Here is a 17,044-nt window from a genome sequence, read left to right on the forward strand (position 1 = left end):
ATTTGAAACACTGCTTTTAGAAATTACTATAACAATGTGTTGAATCATCTTTTTTAGCTGAAGACTGGTTCATGAATATCATGCTGTATGCTGAAAGCTGGTACACATAAATTTCCCCAAAGGGGTAATAGGAATTCCCCAGAATCATCTAAGGTTGGGGAAAGGCATGGGGGAAGCTTAAGCTGCCTCTCACTGCATGCTACAGTCCTGATGCCTGAGAATTTAAGGTTCAGGAGGGAACTCTGGACACACATCTGCTTGCCCAGAACAGGAATGGACCCCAAAATAGTGTGACGTATAGCAAGGCCCTGAGTTCATATCCTCATCCTGGGTGAAAGCAGATTTCCTCTTTCCGCTTACAAGTGCTGTCAGTAGTTAATACTTCATTAGCTAAATATCCCCTGGAATTACAGTTCCCAGTTGGCTGCCAGTGGCAGGCAATCTCTCAGGGGTTTGCCACATTGCCTGCTGATTGCTGGCAATCAGCAGGAGGTGGAAAATTCCCTGGTGATCTCCCACTACTGGCAGGCAACCCAGGCAAGTGTGCAGTGGGTGCAGCGGGCACTAGGTTTGCCAGTCCCCCTCTGAAGGCGAGGAATCTCCCACCCTGCCCTCCACCCCTGCTTACCTGACCAGCATGGGCGGGGGGAGTGGTGTGCTCCCATGCACTGCAGCTGCCCAATTCAGGCCCATTTCGGTCCAGATTGTGCCTCTGTGGATCACGGGAGTGCTCCTGCGCTCCGCAGTGGCCCAATTCAGGCTGAAATGGGCCCAATTCAGGCCAATTCAGGCCTGAATCTGGCTGGATCCAGGCCAAATCAGAGTGCTGCGGAGTGCGGGAGCGCTCCCATGCTCTGCAGCGGCCCAATTCGAGCCCGATTCTGGCCCGAATTGGCCCAAATCCGAAGGAATAGGGCCCTATCCAGCCCCCTGTGGAGCACGGGCACGCTCCGAGGAGGGCTGCATGATGACATCACTTCCTATCATTGCACATGCCCACCAGCAAGGTAAGTGCCAGGCCTCCAACCTCCTACCAAGAGGTTGAGAGGGCCTGGCAATTCTAGCGAGCACGCTCCCAGCAGGGCCCGACAATGTCACTTCCTCAAGTAGTAGTAGTAGTAGTAGTAGTAGTAGTAGTAGTAGTAGTAACAACAACATTTGATTTATATACCACCCTTCAGGACAACTTAATGCCCACTCAGAGCGGTTTACAAAGTATGTTATTATCCCCACAACAACAATCACCCTGTGCGGAGGGTGGGGCTGGGAGAGCTCCAGAGAGCTGTGACTAGCCCAAGGACACCCAGCTGGGCTTCAAGTGGAGGAGTGGGGAATCAAACCCGGCTCTCCAGATTAGAGTCCCACTGTTCTTAACCGCTACATTAAACTGGCTCTCATCATGCCAATTTTGGCCCCAAACTAGCTGAACTGGCCCCGTGAGAAGTGCAGGAACACACCCGCTGCTGGGGCAATGATGTCACTTTCGGTAGGTAAGTGCTGAACCACCCCACTCCTGCCAGGAACGTATAAGGACCTGGCAACGCTATCTGGAATGGTATAATGACTAAAGACACTACAGTACGGAAAACATTTGCAATGCAGTTACCTGTCATACGAGAAAGAGAACTCATCACCTAAAAACATTCATTGTAAAGGTCTAGAAAGGACTGCTCAACCAACCTTTTAAGTATTTCCTTCTTTTATTCATATGACTGCTCAGCAGGGGGTGGGGTCACTAAAACTCATAATATCATCTCTGATAAATGAGCGCTGTGGCAATTAAGACGAATGGGGCTGTGGGTGAAGGAGGAGAGGCCCCGCCATCGGAAGGCGAGGCAGCGGCCCTCACAGATGCTGAAGCAGCCAGTCTAGCACTGGCAACCGCACCAAGTTGCCCAAGGCCTCCCCCAACTGCCTTTCCTTCTCGTATTTCAGCACGGCCTGCATGACTTCTCCAACGCTGTAGCCCCTTTCCACCGCCACGGAGGAGAGTTGTTGAAGCTGTTGCAAAAGGAAAGAGAAAGCCAGGAGGATCATAAGATACTGGGGGGGGGGGGGGAAGGGGGGAGACTGGCATTTGTGTTCACTTACCAAGCCTCTCCCATTCAAAACCTCTTTCCAACACCTGCATGCCTTCAGAATCAACAAGTTTCTATTTTTAAGGAGCATCCGCCACTCGATTTTTGCAGGGGTTGTTTATTTAATTGTCTGTCCATGCAACCTACTATACGTGGGTAGCACGACGTGGGCCCTCAAAACACGTGTGATGGAACATATCTCATGTATTAGGAATCGAGTGGCGGATGCTCCTTTAGTGGACCACTATGCATTGCAAAATCACAGGGAGGATGATTTTCGCCTCACTGTTTTATTTTCCGCCAGGGACTTACCAGAACGCAACCGCAGGAGAATTTTGCTGCGAAAGGGATCCACGTGGATTCATAAATTACAGTCTTTGGAGCCCAATGGTTTGAATCATGAAATCAATTTATCTTGTTTTATATAATTTGTTTACATACTACTGTACCTTTAAATGATCATTTGTGATTTGATGGTTATGTCTTTAAATTGTGCTCAAGGGTGGAGCTGAGGATGTCTCAGCCGCTCTGCTTTTGACTACTTGATTGTGTTAACTGTATTTGGGAGACATTAGCTTCGTTACTTGTGAGTATGTGGGCAGAATGTGTTATTTTGTATGTTTTGTAACATGTATTAGAGTATTCACTTTTGTGCATGTTAACCGTGATTATAACCGCCCCGGAGGAGGTCCTGCAGACGAAACAACAGGTAGCACTGCCGGCCCTGTTTGTCGGGCGGAGCCTGGAACGCCTGGCTGGCGTTTTGAAAAATTCTTATCTTCTAGTGGGACTAACTGGGCTAAGGAAAAGGACTTCCTGGTTAGCCCACAGACGGCATCCCTTTGGAGTTCCCCTTTGGGACTTGTTCTACACGGCCATCATTTCCTTCATTTCTTCATTGGACATTCACAACTTTAAATTCATAAACAGCAGTTTGAGGCTGCAGTGATGTTGTTTATTTGTCTTCAATGTTTGATTAATTGCTTTGACTCCTCTAACAATATTGCCACTGTGCTTTTTCACTGTGTCAGTGTGTTTATGCTGATTTCTTGTTTTTTCCTTCACATGTACCTTTGTACCAGTCGTGCTTGTCTTTCCTTGTGAAACCGCTTTGAGGTTGGCAACGCTGAGACTGAGGAAGACCAGGCATCTCCTTTGCTCCCTAAAATGCAAACTGCACTCCATGCAAAGCCTAACCTGTCACAACCTGATCAGCAACATTCTAAGCAGCAGTCAACTCATTGGGACCATCACCCTCCTAGACACATTTCATTCATTTCATTAAACTGCTCTGAAGCCTGAAGAACTGTTTTGTGGCATGCAACAGTCTCTCCGGCACCACATTTACAACAACCCAGACCCATAAGGACATCATCATCATCATCATCATCATCATCATCATTTATTGGATTTGTAATCCGCTCTCCCCACCAAGCAAGCTCAGAGTAGATAACATACATACAAAAAAAATAAAATATATAGCAACAGTTAAACATTTATAACATTAAATAGAATATATATAAGGTCATATATTCTCTATAACATTATATAGAATATATAATATAGACTCAACAACCCAGCCCCATAAAGACACGGTCAATCGAGCATTGCTATTAGGAGTTGACTAGTATCTATCTTTTTTTCAGCCTCCAAATAAAATAAGCCGTTCTCAATATTTTCTCACTTTGTCCTTCTCCAGCTGGAGTATTTAGATGCATCTGAAGGAAACAGGACAGCAAGGCTGGTTCTCTGGCCAAAGTACTCAAGGAACTTCTTGGACGAACATGGAGAGGCGAGCACTAAGGCCCCACAAGGAGTGGGCTGGCTGCCAGCCCCTGGAGGCACGAAAGAAGACCAGCAGCACCTCCTGAGCTCACCCCATTGCTGGCCAGGTGCAAACCAGGATGCATCAGACCTGGCAGCAGTGGCATGGGGCCAGGAAGGAATGGGCATATCTTGCTTGGGGTGATCAGCTACACTGAATTGGCCCTACAGGCTTTGAAAGGAGAGAGGAGCACTGCATCAGAGACTAGAGCCTTGGATGGAGGATGGCCCCAATAAACTATTACAGCATGACCCTCCTCTCTGCCTGGATGGGGGGAAGCAAGGCACCAAAGAAGGGGAAAGGGCAGTGGGACAAAGGTGAACAAGGATGGGGCTGAAAAGCGGAGGAGGAGGGAAAAAAGGAGGGAGTTAAGAGCTGGACAAGAGCTTGGGTCATTCAAAGGGGAAGAAGCCCACTTCCTACAGGTGACAGCGTGGTGTAGCAGTTAGAGCATTGGACTAAACCTAGGTTCAAACCCCCACCCTGCCATGGAAGCTCGCTGGTTGACCTTGGGGCAGTCACATCCTCTCAGCCTAACTACCTCACAGGGTTGTTGTGAGGTTAAAATTGAGATGTAAGCCACTCTGGGTCCCCATTGGGGAGAAAAGTAGGGTATCAATAAAGTAAATAAAATAAAGTTCTGAGGGTTGGAGGCCCCCTGCAAAATACTTCCCCACTAGGTGTGCCTCCCACTTCCTTTCCCCTCCCACCTCAACAGAGTTGTGTTGATGCCATTGGCTGCCACCCCCTCCAGTCGCCACTTCTGGTGTCTGGCCAGCTACTCTCCAGTATCAGAGGTAAGCAAGCAGTGGCCCCAGCTAGGAGCTGCAGGAAACTGGAAAGCAAGAAGAGGCAGCTGGCATCATTGCTCTCAGCAGCTGCAGTCACGTGCCCAAGCAGGTGGGGCAAGTGGTGGCACAAGGGAAGCCACAGCTCAAGTGGGCAACTGGCAGCTCCAAAGAGCAGCAACCCACACGCCCCCTCTCTCCCTGGGAAGGAGAAGCCACCTGATGTCACAGAGGGGGCACGGCCTGGCAGGGACCCAATCTTTGCCACTCCCCGACAGGATAAGTGTGGCCATTGGGAGCTTTTCCAGACATCAGGCTATGATACAGGCAGTTTGTTGGGGGCTGCAGCCCCACCCCAGAGCCCTGGCCATGGCAGCTTCCGGAGGACAGCAAGCCCTGATTCTGACCCTTCCCTCCCCATACCCACCACCCCTTTAATAAAAAGGTTTTCTTTTAGTATAATTTTCACAGTTGACTTTTAGCCTGTGAACTGTTTTTATCAGGCTTATTTTAAGCTGGTCAGTGTTTTGTGCTGTTTTATGCTCCAGCTGTTTTTTTTTTAATTGTTAACCATTTTTATTTTGTTTCATTTTATAAGCTGCCTTTCAGCAGATTCTCCAGAGAGACAGCATAGAAATTTTCTTAAAAAATAAAAAATGCCTGCGTAAGTTTATTAAACAATAACCTAGGGTCTCTCTACACAAGACATCTTACCTTGGGACACTCAAGTGACTTACTTTCTGTGTGGTCTTATATTCAAGTGTCCTCTGTCTCCCTAGCAGTGCATGTGTAGCCACAACGGGAGAACAAGTGGAAGATCTTTCACTTGAGCATCCCTGTATAAGATGTCTTGCGTAGAGAGACTCTATCTGTTATATCACAGAAATACAAAAGGTCGGAACTGGAATACTTTCAATAACCCTGTGAGGGAGGCTTAGGCCAAGAGTGTGTGTCTGGCCCAAGGTCACACGGCAAGCTTCCATGGGAGAGTGAGGATTTGAACCCAAAACTCTAACCACTATACCACACTGATCTCCAAAACGATAACCACTATACATCACTGATCTCAATGCAGAGGTGGCAAAATTCTTGGTTGCTGTGGCTTTGATGCAAGGGTGAAATTAGAGGGCAGCATTAGTGCAATATATTTAGCACTGGGTCATTGAATCACTTGAAATAAAAAAAAATTGAGACAGAGTTGTGAGCAGCACCTCACAATGGCTGCCTGAAGAGGTGGCTCCAAATGGAATACCTCCCTCCTCACACCTCCTGGGAAGAAGGAAAACCTGAAGGGGGAATGGAACTTCACATTAGCGAAGGAAAGTCCACATGCTTACCAGTCCTCTTGACTCTCCAGTGGAAAACCCTTTCATTTGAATGATGGCAGCCAGTAACAAGGCTTACCTTACAATGGCCCTCAACGGTATCTGAAGAAGTGAGCTGTGTCTCATAAAAGCGCATACTCTGCCACAAATATTATCAGTCTTATAGGTGCTACTGGATTCTTGCTTTTTTCTACTGCTACAGACAGACTAACATGGCTACCCATCTTGATCTAATGGCTGCTTGGTTTATTGAAACAGATTTACTGAAGTTTATTGAAACTTAAGCGCTTTCCTACTGCCTTCCCCCAACTAGTTTTTCACCGCTTACCTTATTCAGTGTTTCTTCATCATCATCCATGAAATACAACACAGGCACATTTAACTGCGAGGCTGCCACCCACTGAAGGATGGCTTGGAGCTGTTTGTTGTGCTGGTTTTCTGGAGCATTCTGGTTGGTCACAACCACTTTGCGACCAGATGTAGTGTCGTTACCCGACCCGACGCGGCTTTCCCCGATGTCTGAGCTCTTGAAATACATTGTATCATCGGCATCTTCTCCATCTCCAATGCCTCCAAGACCTGCCTCAGGATTGCTGTATTTAGCTATCATGAGACACAGCTTGGTTACGGTATCCACCAGGTGGTCAACGAAGGGGCCGCTGCCTCCTTCCTTCTTGTCGACGTCAAACTGATCCAGAATCATTTTGGTCAGTCCAGAGATGGCCTCTTCATAGGAATGGTCTGTTTCTGAAAGGCCGGACGGCCCTGCTCCTTCGAGGAATTTGTAGGCGTTCCTGCTTGCTTCTTCTGCTGCTGAACTCCCTGCGCTTCCTCCTAATTTGCTGACAGTCTCATTGATGAGCTTTTTGATAAGCGTCACTATCACGCTGGACATGTCATTGTCGGCATTCGTCTCTGACTGTTCGTCATCACTTTGCTTGGACGGGTCACCCAATTTTGCTGAAAGTGGGGGGGAGCCACCACCGCTGCCTTTTTCATGGGACAGAAAGCCAAATGTCCCAGCTGCCCTGCTAGAGCGGCCACCTTCTGCTTCCTTCATGGCATTCTCCTGCTGGACTAGATGGTACTGTATCAGGAGCAGCGCTGTCACAATCAGGTCTCTTGCCCAAGAATCCGTTGCGAAGTCTTGGCTGTCTTGATTCCAGTGGGCAACTCCTGCGGCCTTGGATGACTGGGAATTGGATCCTCCAGGGTCATTCTTTTTCTGCCACATTGTGAGGCCCTCTTTCAGAATGTGGTTGCCAACTGTTTCGGCACAAGTCATTTCCTTTTCTTTTTGTGATTCTGTTTTCGTAGCAGAAAACCTCATATTCTGCATCTTCCCCTCAGCTCCCGTCCCCGTCTTGACACTCGCAAAGGCCATGCTTTGGGACCTGGCCTTGTCGCTCACCTGTTTTTGCACAATCAAAGCATTGTGCAAACGTTTCAGCATGGCTTGGACAATCTCAGATGCCTTCTGGCTTCCTTGGGTGAAAAGACTCCGCTTCACTGCGGAAACGAAATCGGAGTCTGTCATGAGAGTCCCTGTGACGTCGTGCAGGTTTTTCATGCAGGAGTCTATCAGGTCAGACACCACCTCCTTGGAGTGCTTCAGCAGTACCTTCTTGAGGACTGCACAAGCTATATTGGAGTCATTCACTTTAACTTTCATTGTCTTCATAACAGAGACCATCATATCCGAAACAACATTGTTGGCATAAACCAGTATGCCCTTGCTCAGGGAGTTGGTATGCTCATCGGCACCAAAGCATTTCTGCTGGTGGCAACCTTTGCTCCCATCCTTGCAACGTTCACTTCTACTAGGCATTTCCGTATTCTCTTCTTTGTAATATATGGCTCTCTTCTTAGTGGTGGGGCTCTCTTCAAATGTGCATTCGCCCATCTTGGACGGTTTGTGTTTATCCTCGGTGCTCACTCCGACAGACCGTTGGCCGTGGTCCCCAGCAGCTGTGAAAACGGCCTTCTGGGGGCGTGTGTGGCCGTCCGCATTCTCGTCCATCTCCTTGCGTGCCATCGCTATGGCGAGGTTGGAAAGCCGATTGCAATAATAAGAGACTTCATCAGGGTCAGGATGCAAGTTTGGCGAGGCAGACCTGTCGCTTTCCTCATCCTTTGACTCCTTTTGACAGGCAGTCTTCATCGCCAAGTGGAAATTGGGAGAGCCTCTGTTGGAGCTCACATTCACGCTGAACTCCTCATCGCACATGCTGTAGCCGCCGGGGGAACGTACCTTGCGCTGCGGCATGGCTTGCCTCCCAGTTGCAGTCGGTTCTTTTGTACTGGTGCCACCTGCGTTGTTACTGGCATTCAGCACATTCTGGATCCCAACTGCACACTTTTCCAGATCTTTTCGCAGCCAGCTTAAGACTTTGATTGGATCAGAGGCAGTTTGCTGGAAAAGTTTGGCTGAGTCAGTCTAAAGATGGGATGAAATCACAGTTATTCAGTCCAGAGGAGTTAGCCGCATTAGTCTGTAGTAGTAAAATAGTAAAAAGTCCAGTAGCACCTTAAAGACTAACCAACTTTACTGTAGCATAAGCTTTCGGGAACCACAGCTCTCTTTGTCAGATGCATCTGACAAAGACTGCTATGGTTTTCAAAAGCTGACGATGCAGCTGACAAAGAGAGCTGTGGTTCTCGAAAGCTTATGCTACAGTAAAGTTGGTTAGTCTTTAAGGTGCTACTGGACTCTTTACAGTTATTCAGTGGCTCAGTGTATTCATTGCAATGAGATCCGGTTAGTACAACCCCTCCCCCCCAATAAATGAAAGCTGTCCTCTTTCAATGCTGGGGAAGACCTGTAGAAGAGTTTAGATGCCATTCTACCAAGATTGCCTGCTCTAGGAAAACTTTCCCGTGTTATAAGCTAAGTATGGTTAGAGCTATGATGTTATTCAATACATGCTGGAGTAGACCACTACAGATTGTAGCCTAGGGATCATGGCTTGACCCAGCAATGTGCAAGTGGAAGCATACACAGACTTAGCAAGGTTCTGCTTGTGCAAGATCCTGTGCAAAACTCAGCACTTTCCTCCCTAGATCTTATAACTGCTCAGAAATTGCTTGCACAAACACAAAGAAAACCAGAGTATTAGGTAGAAGAATAGGCCGGAACGGTTAATGTTCTATCCCAAAACTTTGCCTAGTAATATTTATGGTCTAGCACATACCATGTCCAGTTCACTCACTCACTCACTCACTCACTCACTCACTCACTCACTCACTCACTCACTCACTCACTCACTCACTCACTCACTCACTCACTCACTCACTCTTCAATAAACTGAACCACTTCTAAATTGACCTTTGTGGGAATTTGGCACGTCCTTAAACTATGACTATCCCTTCTCAGAGACAGACATATAGTGTTAAGAAAGGCAGGGACAATGAATCAGTGAGTGTTTCCCTAGGGCCACTGTGTACTTGACGGTCATCTAAGCCACCCCTCCAGCTCTAAGACATATCTGATCAATTCAGATAGTTCAGACGATCGCACATCCCTGAACCCTGAGACCTGAGCCAAGTGCACCCATCACATACACCTGCAAGCAAGGGGCAGCTTATTAAAATATGTGACTTCATAAGGCTCATGTGAGCAATCTATGCCATGTATCATAGCAGGAGGATGAGAGAAAAAGAGTTGCCATCTGGTTTGACCTTGGGTGTGGGACACTCATCAAATCACTGGTCCACCTAAGCCAAGGGCTTATCCACGTAATACGCTCGACATGTGCCAGGTCACAGGTGTGCAAGCGGACACAGCCAGAGATGCACTGAGGGAATTTACCTTCAAAAGTGCTTGTTCATTCAATGCTGCAAGGGAAAGCTGCCAGGGAGAAGAGTTTCCTTCCCACTCCACTTTTGCCAGTGCTTTCTAGGGTACGTGGAGCCAGAAGAAAGGGGCAAAAAGCCCCCCTCCACTGTCCTTTCTGCTCGCAAAAGAGGGTTGGGAGGGAGACCAGAAACTCCTTCGCCCCCCTCGCAGCAAGAGAATGGACATGTTTAAAGGTCAGTTCCCTCAGTGTCAGTCTGACTGCAAGTCCAATCGCACACCCGTGACCCAGCACATGCCAGACATATCATGTAGCTTTGCCCAGGCCTTTTTTTCAGCTGGAATGTGGTGGAACGGAGTTCTGGCACCTCTTGAAAATGGTCACATGGCTGGTGGCCCCGTCCCGATCTCCAGACAGACAGGAGTTTAGATTGCCCTTCGCGCAGTGCAAAGGGCGATCTAAACTCCCCTCTTTCTGGAGATCAGGGGATGGGGCCACTGGCCATGTGACCATTTTCACTAAGGGCGATTTAAACTTTAAAAAAAAACCTCCCCTTGTCCCAGCTGACCCAAAGTGACGTCATTGTGGAGTCCTAGGAGCATGCATGCACTTTGTGTGTGCGCATGTGGTACCAGGGGTATCACCTCCTGCCAGGAGTTGCCCCCTGTGCTGGCAACCCACTGAGCCCGAGCCCTTCTGCACACTGAGCTGTGAGCCTGCCCCATTCTGTGTTAGACATATGAGCTGTGAGATCTCCTCACTTCCTGCACATGCAGTGCATTATTAGGACCAGGTCCATGGTGCATGTAGAGAAAGGGCTTCAACCTTTGCCCTCTTGCCATTTTCTCCTTGTGGAATAGTCTACAGGTGGCTCTCAGAGCACTCGCTTGCCCTATTTTGGAGGATACATTTCTATTTGTGTAACAACTTGATGAGGTTCTTGTGGATGTGAGGCTAACAGCAAGCTTGCATGACCCTGCATGAACAGTGCACACTTCAGTTATGGAGGGTTTTTTGTGTTTTAAATTGGCTTCTTACAAAAATAACCATGCTAGAATAACGTTTAAGAACTTCTTACCGCCCAGGTCTGTTCCTCCTCGTCGCTGGGTGTATAGCGATCGACTTTGCACAGTCCACTTTGGCTCTGTAACCAGTCAATGCTATCTGTCGTCTGGGATGAGAAGAGATGACAACCAGAGTGAAACTCACAGATAGTGATTTTTACCTGAATCGTGTTGTTCTGAACATACTCCTTTACCACACCGGACAGTTTTCCACGATGGAAGAGATTTGTTTTGAAGATTTTCAAGCTTTGCCAAGTATTGGCATGATTACAAGCAGTGCTGTGCATCTTCTGCAATTGTGCAGTAGCACAAAAGAGGGCACTGGACACAGAATCTAAACTGTTATTTTCCTTTCTTTTAAGAACTGTATGTTTTATGAATGCAGAGATATACTTGAAAGTCTGTATGCAATGTTTGCTGAGATCTGAAGATCTGAGAGACAACAGGGTTTCAGAGCCCTGCTGCTCCCTATGACAAGTAAAACTAGAACAACAGTGAAATCCTAAGAACATATTCCTGAGACCAGCTGGAACGCGGTGGAATGGAGTTCCGGAACCTCTTGAAAATGGTCACATGGCCGAGCAGTGCGGAGGGCCATCTAAACTCCCCTCTGTCTGGATATCAGGGGGCGGGGCCACCAGCTATGTGACCATTTTCTCCGAGGGCAACCCACTGAGAGCTAAGCTACAAGTGACGCCTGACACAGGTTGGGCACTTGTCAGCTTTCCTCAAGTTTTGATGGGAAATATAGGCATCCTGGTCTTACATCTTGGCTCTCCATTTAATTGAAGTTAATTGAAACCCCACACCCAGCGGAGGGGAAGGGGGGCACCTGGTGACAGCCTGACACCTGCACTCCCCTCCTGACCACATGTTCTCCCTCCCATAGACTGCCTCTCTGTAAACTTTAATTAAATGGAGAGCCAAGCTACAAGACCAAGACACCTACATTTCCCATCAAAACTTGAGGGAAGCTGACAAGTGTCCAACCTGTGTCAGGTGTCACTTGTAGTTTGGCTCTGAGTTCCACCACCTCTTTTCCCAGAAAAAAAAAGCCCTGCCTGAGACTAAACCCCATTGAATAGAACTGAGTAGGGTTCTGAGTAGACCCGCTTAGGAAGGTACAGTACATTAGGCAAGTTTGTAAATGCTATGGGGCAAAATATGCAAAAAGGAACAGAAATTATGCAAATATACTTAATTTGCCATTTTTTAAACAGATTCTTTACACAGGATGTTTCTTTCAGATCACAAACAAGCCACCTACTCCCTTCAGACACACAATCCATCAGGAAATTTTCTTGCACACCAGCCCCACTGAAAAGAATGGCACAAGCGCATGATCCTACCAGTCACACAATTTGTTTTGTTGTTCTCACACAAGCAGAAAGGTACAGAACAATGAAAGCTGTCTCCGACGGACAGTTCCAGTGGACAGAGAAGGTTCTGAATGTGGTTCGTATTTTTCTGCCACCCCAAGAAGGAAGAAGCCCCTGATTTTCAAGGGCTTCTTGGCAGTTTCTCGCTAGATGGACAAAGCCATCCCACTGATGCTAATTCTCTTTCAAGCTGCTAATTGTCCCTGATCTTTCCACCAATAAACATCAGAAGATTTTAAAAAATGATTAGGAGAGAACTTCTTCCTTCTGGCAAGAAGCAATTCCCATGGGTTTGATGCAACAGTGTTCCCTCCTGCACAAGTTTATGCTGCCTCTCCTGAGATCTGCTCATGTAAAAGCAATACAATAAAATAATAAAAATAACACCCCACCACTCCAAAAATTAATTGTGCTAAAACAATCCTTTAAAAAGTACAGAAAAATATTCAGAAGCTTTAAAATGAGATTAATAGAATAGTCCTCAGGATGGAAGCAGACCATCAAAGCAGCTAAAAAAGACGGAACTTCCTAAGTAGAGATGGGCACAAACTGGAAAAAAACCGAGCCATGTGGTTCGTGGTTCATCAAATTTCATGAACCACAAACTCTCACAAACCTGCCCCTGGTTCACGAACTGGTTCATTTGGTTCGTGAAGACGTCACATCCAAGTCAGAAAAAATCATCACTTCTGGGTCAGTAGAAGGTCACTTCTGGGCGAGCAAAAGTTCACTTCCGGGTCAGCAGAAGGTCTGCAGGAAGTCCATCCCCTGTTGCCTAGGAAACTGATTGATTGGCACCAGGCTGTCTGCAGTGATGAACCAAAAAACGAACCAGCCAAAAAGTTCATGGCATTTCCTCAGAAATCGGATCTGACGGACTGAGGTTCGCGAACCACGAACCGGCCTGGTTCGTGCTTAATTTTGGTTCATATTTCGGTTCGTGCCCATCTCTATTCCTAAGTAAAAAGAAATGTTTTCTTTGGTGTCTAAAAGATAGGGTAGGCACTGGGTGAGCCTCAAGGTGGGGGCAAAATGCTACCCTGTAGGCCCTGTATCTTGTTCCACATCTCACCTCTGCAAGTGGTGGCCCAGAGGACATGGCTTGGCAACTAAGGGAAACTATTGCTTTAAAAAAACCTGAAGGATGAATTTTAGAAGAGAGTAATGTTAAAGGGGGAGCAACTGCATCTCTTTAAACGCAGGTGTAACTGCATCTCTAAGGGCCAGTTTCAAGCTCAAATGGGGTGAACAGAGGAAATGCTAAATACTTCCCCAGCCTGTTATGCAGCTTCTCCCAGACTGTTCCCCACCATTGTTAGTCAGGCTGCAACACAAAAAGCCAGCCTGGCTGGAGAGAAAAAAGTTATTTGAGGAGAGTCTGTAGAGAGGTAAGTTTTGTATCTGTCACCTCCTTGGAACTTAAAATTGGACCCTCGGCTACATCTCCGGACTTCTACACCTTTGGGGCAAACCTGCACTTCAAGAGACAAGACTGCTGCCATCCCATCCAGTTTGGTTGGTTGTGCTACATGAGCAGAGCTCTTCTGCTGGCTGTGTAAACAACACAACCACGTCCATCAGAACAGCAGCATCAGTGAATGCACGAGCACTCACAACAATTTGTGCCAGCAGCCAGTGCTAGTGCTGAGAACATGGCAGTAGGAACACTGTCCAAACCCAGATCTTCTTTCTAGGGATTTGACATGGTTCCCAGTTAATTGGGGGTGGGGGGAGACAGGACAGAATCTCCCTGAAATTTTTACAATTGATTTCAACAACAACAAAAATCTCACCATTCTTTATCGCTCCTTTGGTAAGCCCAAGGGAGGTCTCTGAAAAGTTGTAACTGACTCTCACAACTTCCAGTAATGTCTTCCATAGGCTGCCATATAGAATCAGAATCTACAAAAGAGGAGCAAAACTTACTGCTTGTTGACAGGTTGCCGCTGTGTTGCCACTCTGCCTTTGTACATCTCCCACCCCTAACTGACCTTTGGACCACAATTGGCTGGAATATTATCCTTAGCCAACTACACTGAAATGAAATGATCTTCAGCTACTCCCAATTTTTTCAATGGAGTTACACAGAAAAAATTCCTGGTAGATTGTGTCCTTTTATTTATTTCATTTCTACCCTGGCCTTTCTCCCCAATGAGGACATAAAACAGTTGATATTGTTCTCCTCTGCGGCACTTTATCCTCACAGCAACACTGTGAGGTACAGTAGGTTAGTCTGAGAGTGTGTGATTGGCCCTAGGTCACCTAGCAAGCTTCCATGGCACAGAGGATTTGAACCTGGACTTCCCAGATTTTCACCCAACACTCTAACCATTACACTACACTGACTCTTCCACTATTGAACTAAGTGCTCAACAAGACACAAAAGGGAAGCAGAGATTTAGTAATGCTTAATATAATCCAGAAGTAAAATCTAAAAGCAACATAAGTGGAAAAAATACATCAAAAGAAACATTAAAAGACCCTAAGAAATAGTAGCTGTGTTAGTCCATAGCTCCAGAGGAGTTAGCCGTGTTAGTCTGTAGTAATAAAATAGTCAAGAGTCCAGTAGCACCTTTAAGACCAACCAACTTTATTGTAGCATAAGCTTTCGAGAACCACAGCTCTATTCGTCAGATGCAACTTTATTGTAGCCTAAGCTTTCGAGAGCCACAGCTCTCTTCGTCAGATGCAACTTTATTGTAGCATAAGCTTTCGAGAGCCACAGCTCTCTTCATCAGATGCAGCATTTGACATGAACACAGTTTACTACTTCTGTTTTTCCATCTACATCCACAAGGGGCTGATGTGGCAGGGAAAATCCCCATGGAATTATTGGTACAGGCTTAAGCCCCGTTCCTCCAACATAAGAACATAATTGCTATGCCAGAGAAGGGCATTTGTGTTCCTCATTCTGCATATCTCACATTTCCCTGCTAATCATGAGAACATTTTCACTAACAGACATTTTCTAGCATTTTTTTAAAAAAAGAAATCTTTGCTTTGGTGAATCTAGTTAAGAGCCCAGTTGTATTGCATGTGTTTTCCTGACCTTGGAAACAAATGTATGCATTTCACCAAACATTCTTATTTTGCAAAAAAACAAAAGAATAGATGTAGCCCAAGACATCATGTGGGTTTACACTAACCCTAAACCCTACAATACTGTAAAAAATTGATGTAAATAACTAATAGGGTTGCCAGCCTCCAGGTGGTGGCTGGAGATCTCCTGGAATTGCAATGGATCTCTAGGCCATAGAGATCAGTTCCCCTGGAGGAAGTGGAAGCTTCAGAAGGCAGACTCTGTGGCATTGTACCCTGCTCTCCCTAAACCCCACCCTCTCCAGGCTCTGCCCCCCAAATCTCCAGGAATTTTCCAACCTGGAGCTGGCAACCCTAAAAACAAACCATCTGGCGAGATCCCCCCACAAGGGCTTGGCTCACGCCCTGCCAACAGCAGCGTGGGAGATGTCTGGCACACACCCCTGGACCTGTGCCACCGCCAGCAACATCTAAGCCAATCCCAAGGGCACAAGGACTTGGCTTGAACTCAGCTGGTGGTGGAAGGCTAGGCCCAGGCAGGGACAGGAGTCTCATATTTATAGAACATGGTGCCTTGGTCGAACTGGTTCCCATCCATACTGTCTGCTTCCAGTCTCTCTGAAGAACTTACACAAACTCACTTATTTCCCTTGATTAAAATCCATCTTATTTCAGGATGGATTCCATCTGCACCTGGACACTTCAGGTTTCACAAAGCAAGAGTAACACATTGTCAGGACAACATTAACAAGGTGTAACTTGCTCAAGGTGGCAAAATACCTTGAACTGGCCCTACCCCATGGAAGCCAGGTGGCTCCAATATTTAAGAGGATGGCATAATTTGAAAACTTAAATGCTCCTCATCTGCTTCCCCAGGAGCACGCAAAAGAGATGTCTGTGACTCTTCCTGTCCCTCTATTGCTGTGATTATTTTCTTTAAAAAAAAAATACATTGTCATATTTACATATTACTGTTTATTTTTTATATTTACTATTGAACCACAGGTTCAGCTGTCACCCCACTCACATTTCACACATCTTACCAGCCGCACAAAATCGCGCAGAACTCCCAGAACGACGGCGTCTTCCTGCTGCGATTTCCTGTCATGACTCTGGTTTGTGGCGCAAATCGTGCCAGGAAGACGCCGTCGTTCTGGGAGTTTTGCGCGATTTTGCGCGGCCGGTAAGACATGTGAAAACGGCCAAGGGCTTTGTGCATTTGGCATGCATGTCCAGCATGCAGGACCTCTCCCCACCCCTTTTAATCTGCACACAGAAACCAGTGAACTGTTTGGAGGAAAGGTACTCCTGAGGGAAAAAAAATCACATTTGGTCTGAAACATGAAGGAAAGGATGATTCCCTCCCACCAACCAATCTCCCTCCCTGGGCAATCCCAAACATGAAGACAATATTTTCTGTCATCTTTCTACCAATTCACATTCATGAAGCTGAAGAACTCAGAAGTGATTCTGAAGAAGAAGGAAATGATCTTTTCCTGTCTTCCTTTCCTATAAAGCCACTTCATCAACATTTAGGAATAATGGATATAAACACACAAAAGGTTCCTGTCATTCCTCTTTGTTCCTCTCCAAGGTGGCTTCCTGTTCTGACTCTCTCAAGCTTAAGTTTGTCATAAAACATGTCAGCTCAAGTAAAGTTGCCTACCTCTACACCATCAAATCAAGGGTCTGCAAGGATCCCTTCTCTCCTTCCAAAAGCAGAATTTTAAAGCAAAAATGGCCACAATGTTC

General features: G+C 46.7%; 1 protein-coding gene across 1 annotated transcript; it reads right to left on the reverse strand.

Annotated features, from left to right (window-relative positions):
* Positions 1-1,845: 1,845 nt before the first annotated feature.
* Positions 1,846-11,161, reverse strand: AKAP3 (A-kinase anchoring protein 3). Its single transcript, XM_055000829.1, has 4 exons — positions 11,036-11,161; positions 10,889-10,981; positions 6,345-8,453; positions 1,846-2,001 (listed from the first exon to the last, which is right to left on the reverse strand). Exons 1-4 carry the CDS (start codon positions 11,159-11,161, stop codon positions 1,846-1,848), a joined length of 2,484 nt encoding a protein of 827 aa, XP_054856804.1.
* Positions 11,162-17,044: the final 5,883 nt, after the last annotated feature.

The sequence above is a fragment of the Eublepharis macularius genome, chromosome 16 (assembly GCF_028583425.1).
Source record: "Eublepharis macularius isolate TG4126 chromosome 16, MPM_Emac_v1.0, whole genome shotgun sequence".
Taxonomy (NCBI): Eukaryota; Metazoa; Chordata; class Lepidosauria; order Squamata; family Eublepharidae; genus Eublepharis; species Eublepharis macularius.

Bases quoted from the DNA above. Each gene is read 5' to 3' on its own strand.
- AKAP3 (XM_055000829.1), bottom strand. From the start codon at position 11,161: ATGCACAGCACTGCTTGTAATCATGCCAATACTTGGCAAAGCTTGAAA. The intron at 10,982-11,035 runs GTAAAAATCACT...TTCTCATCCCAG, and splicing joins TTCAGAACAACACGATTCAG to ACGACAGATAGCATTGACTG. The intron at 8,454-10,888 runs GTAAGAAGTTCT...TCCCATCTTTAG, and splicing joins AGGAGGAACAGACCTGGGCG to ACTGACTCAGCCAAACTTTT.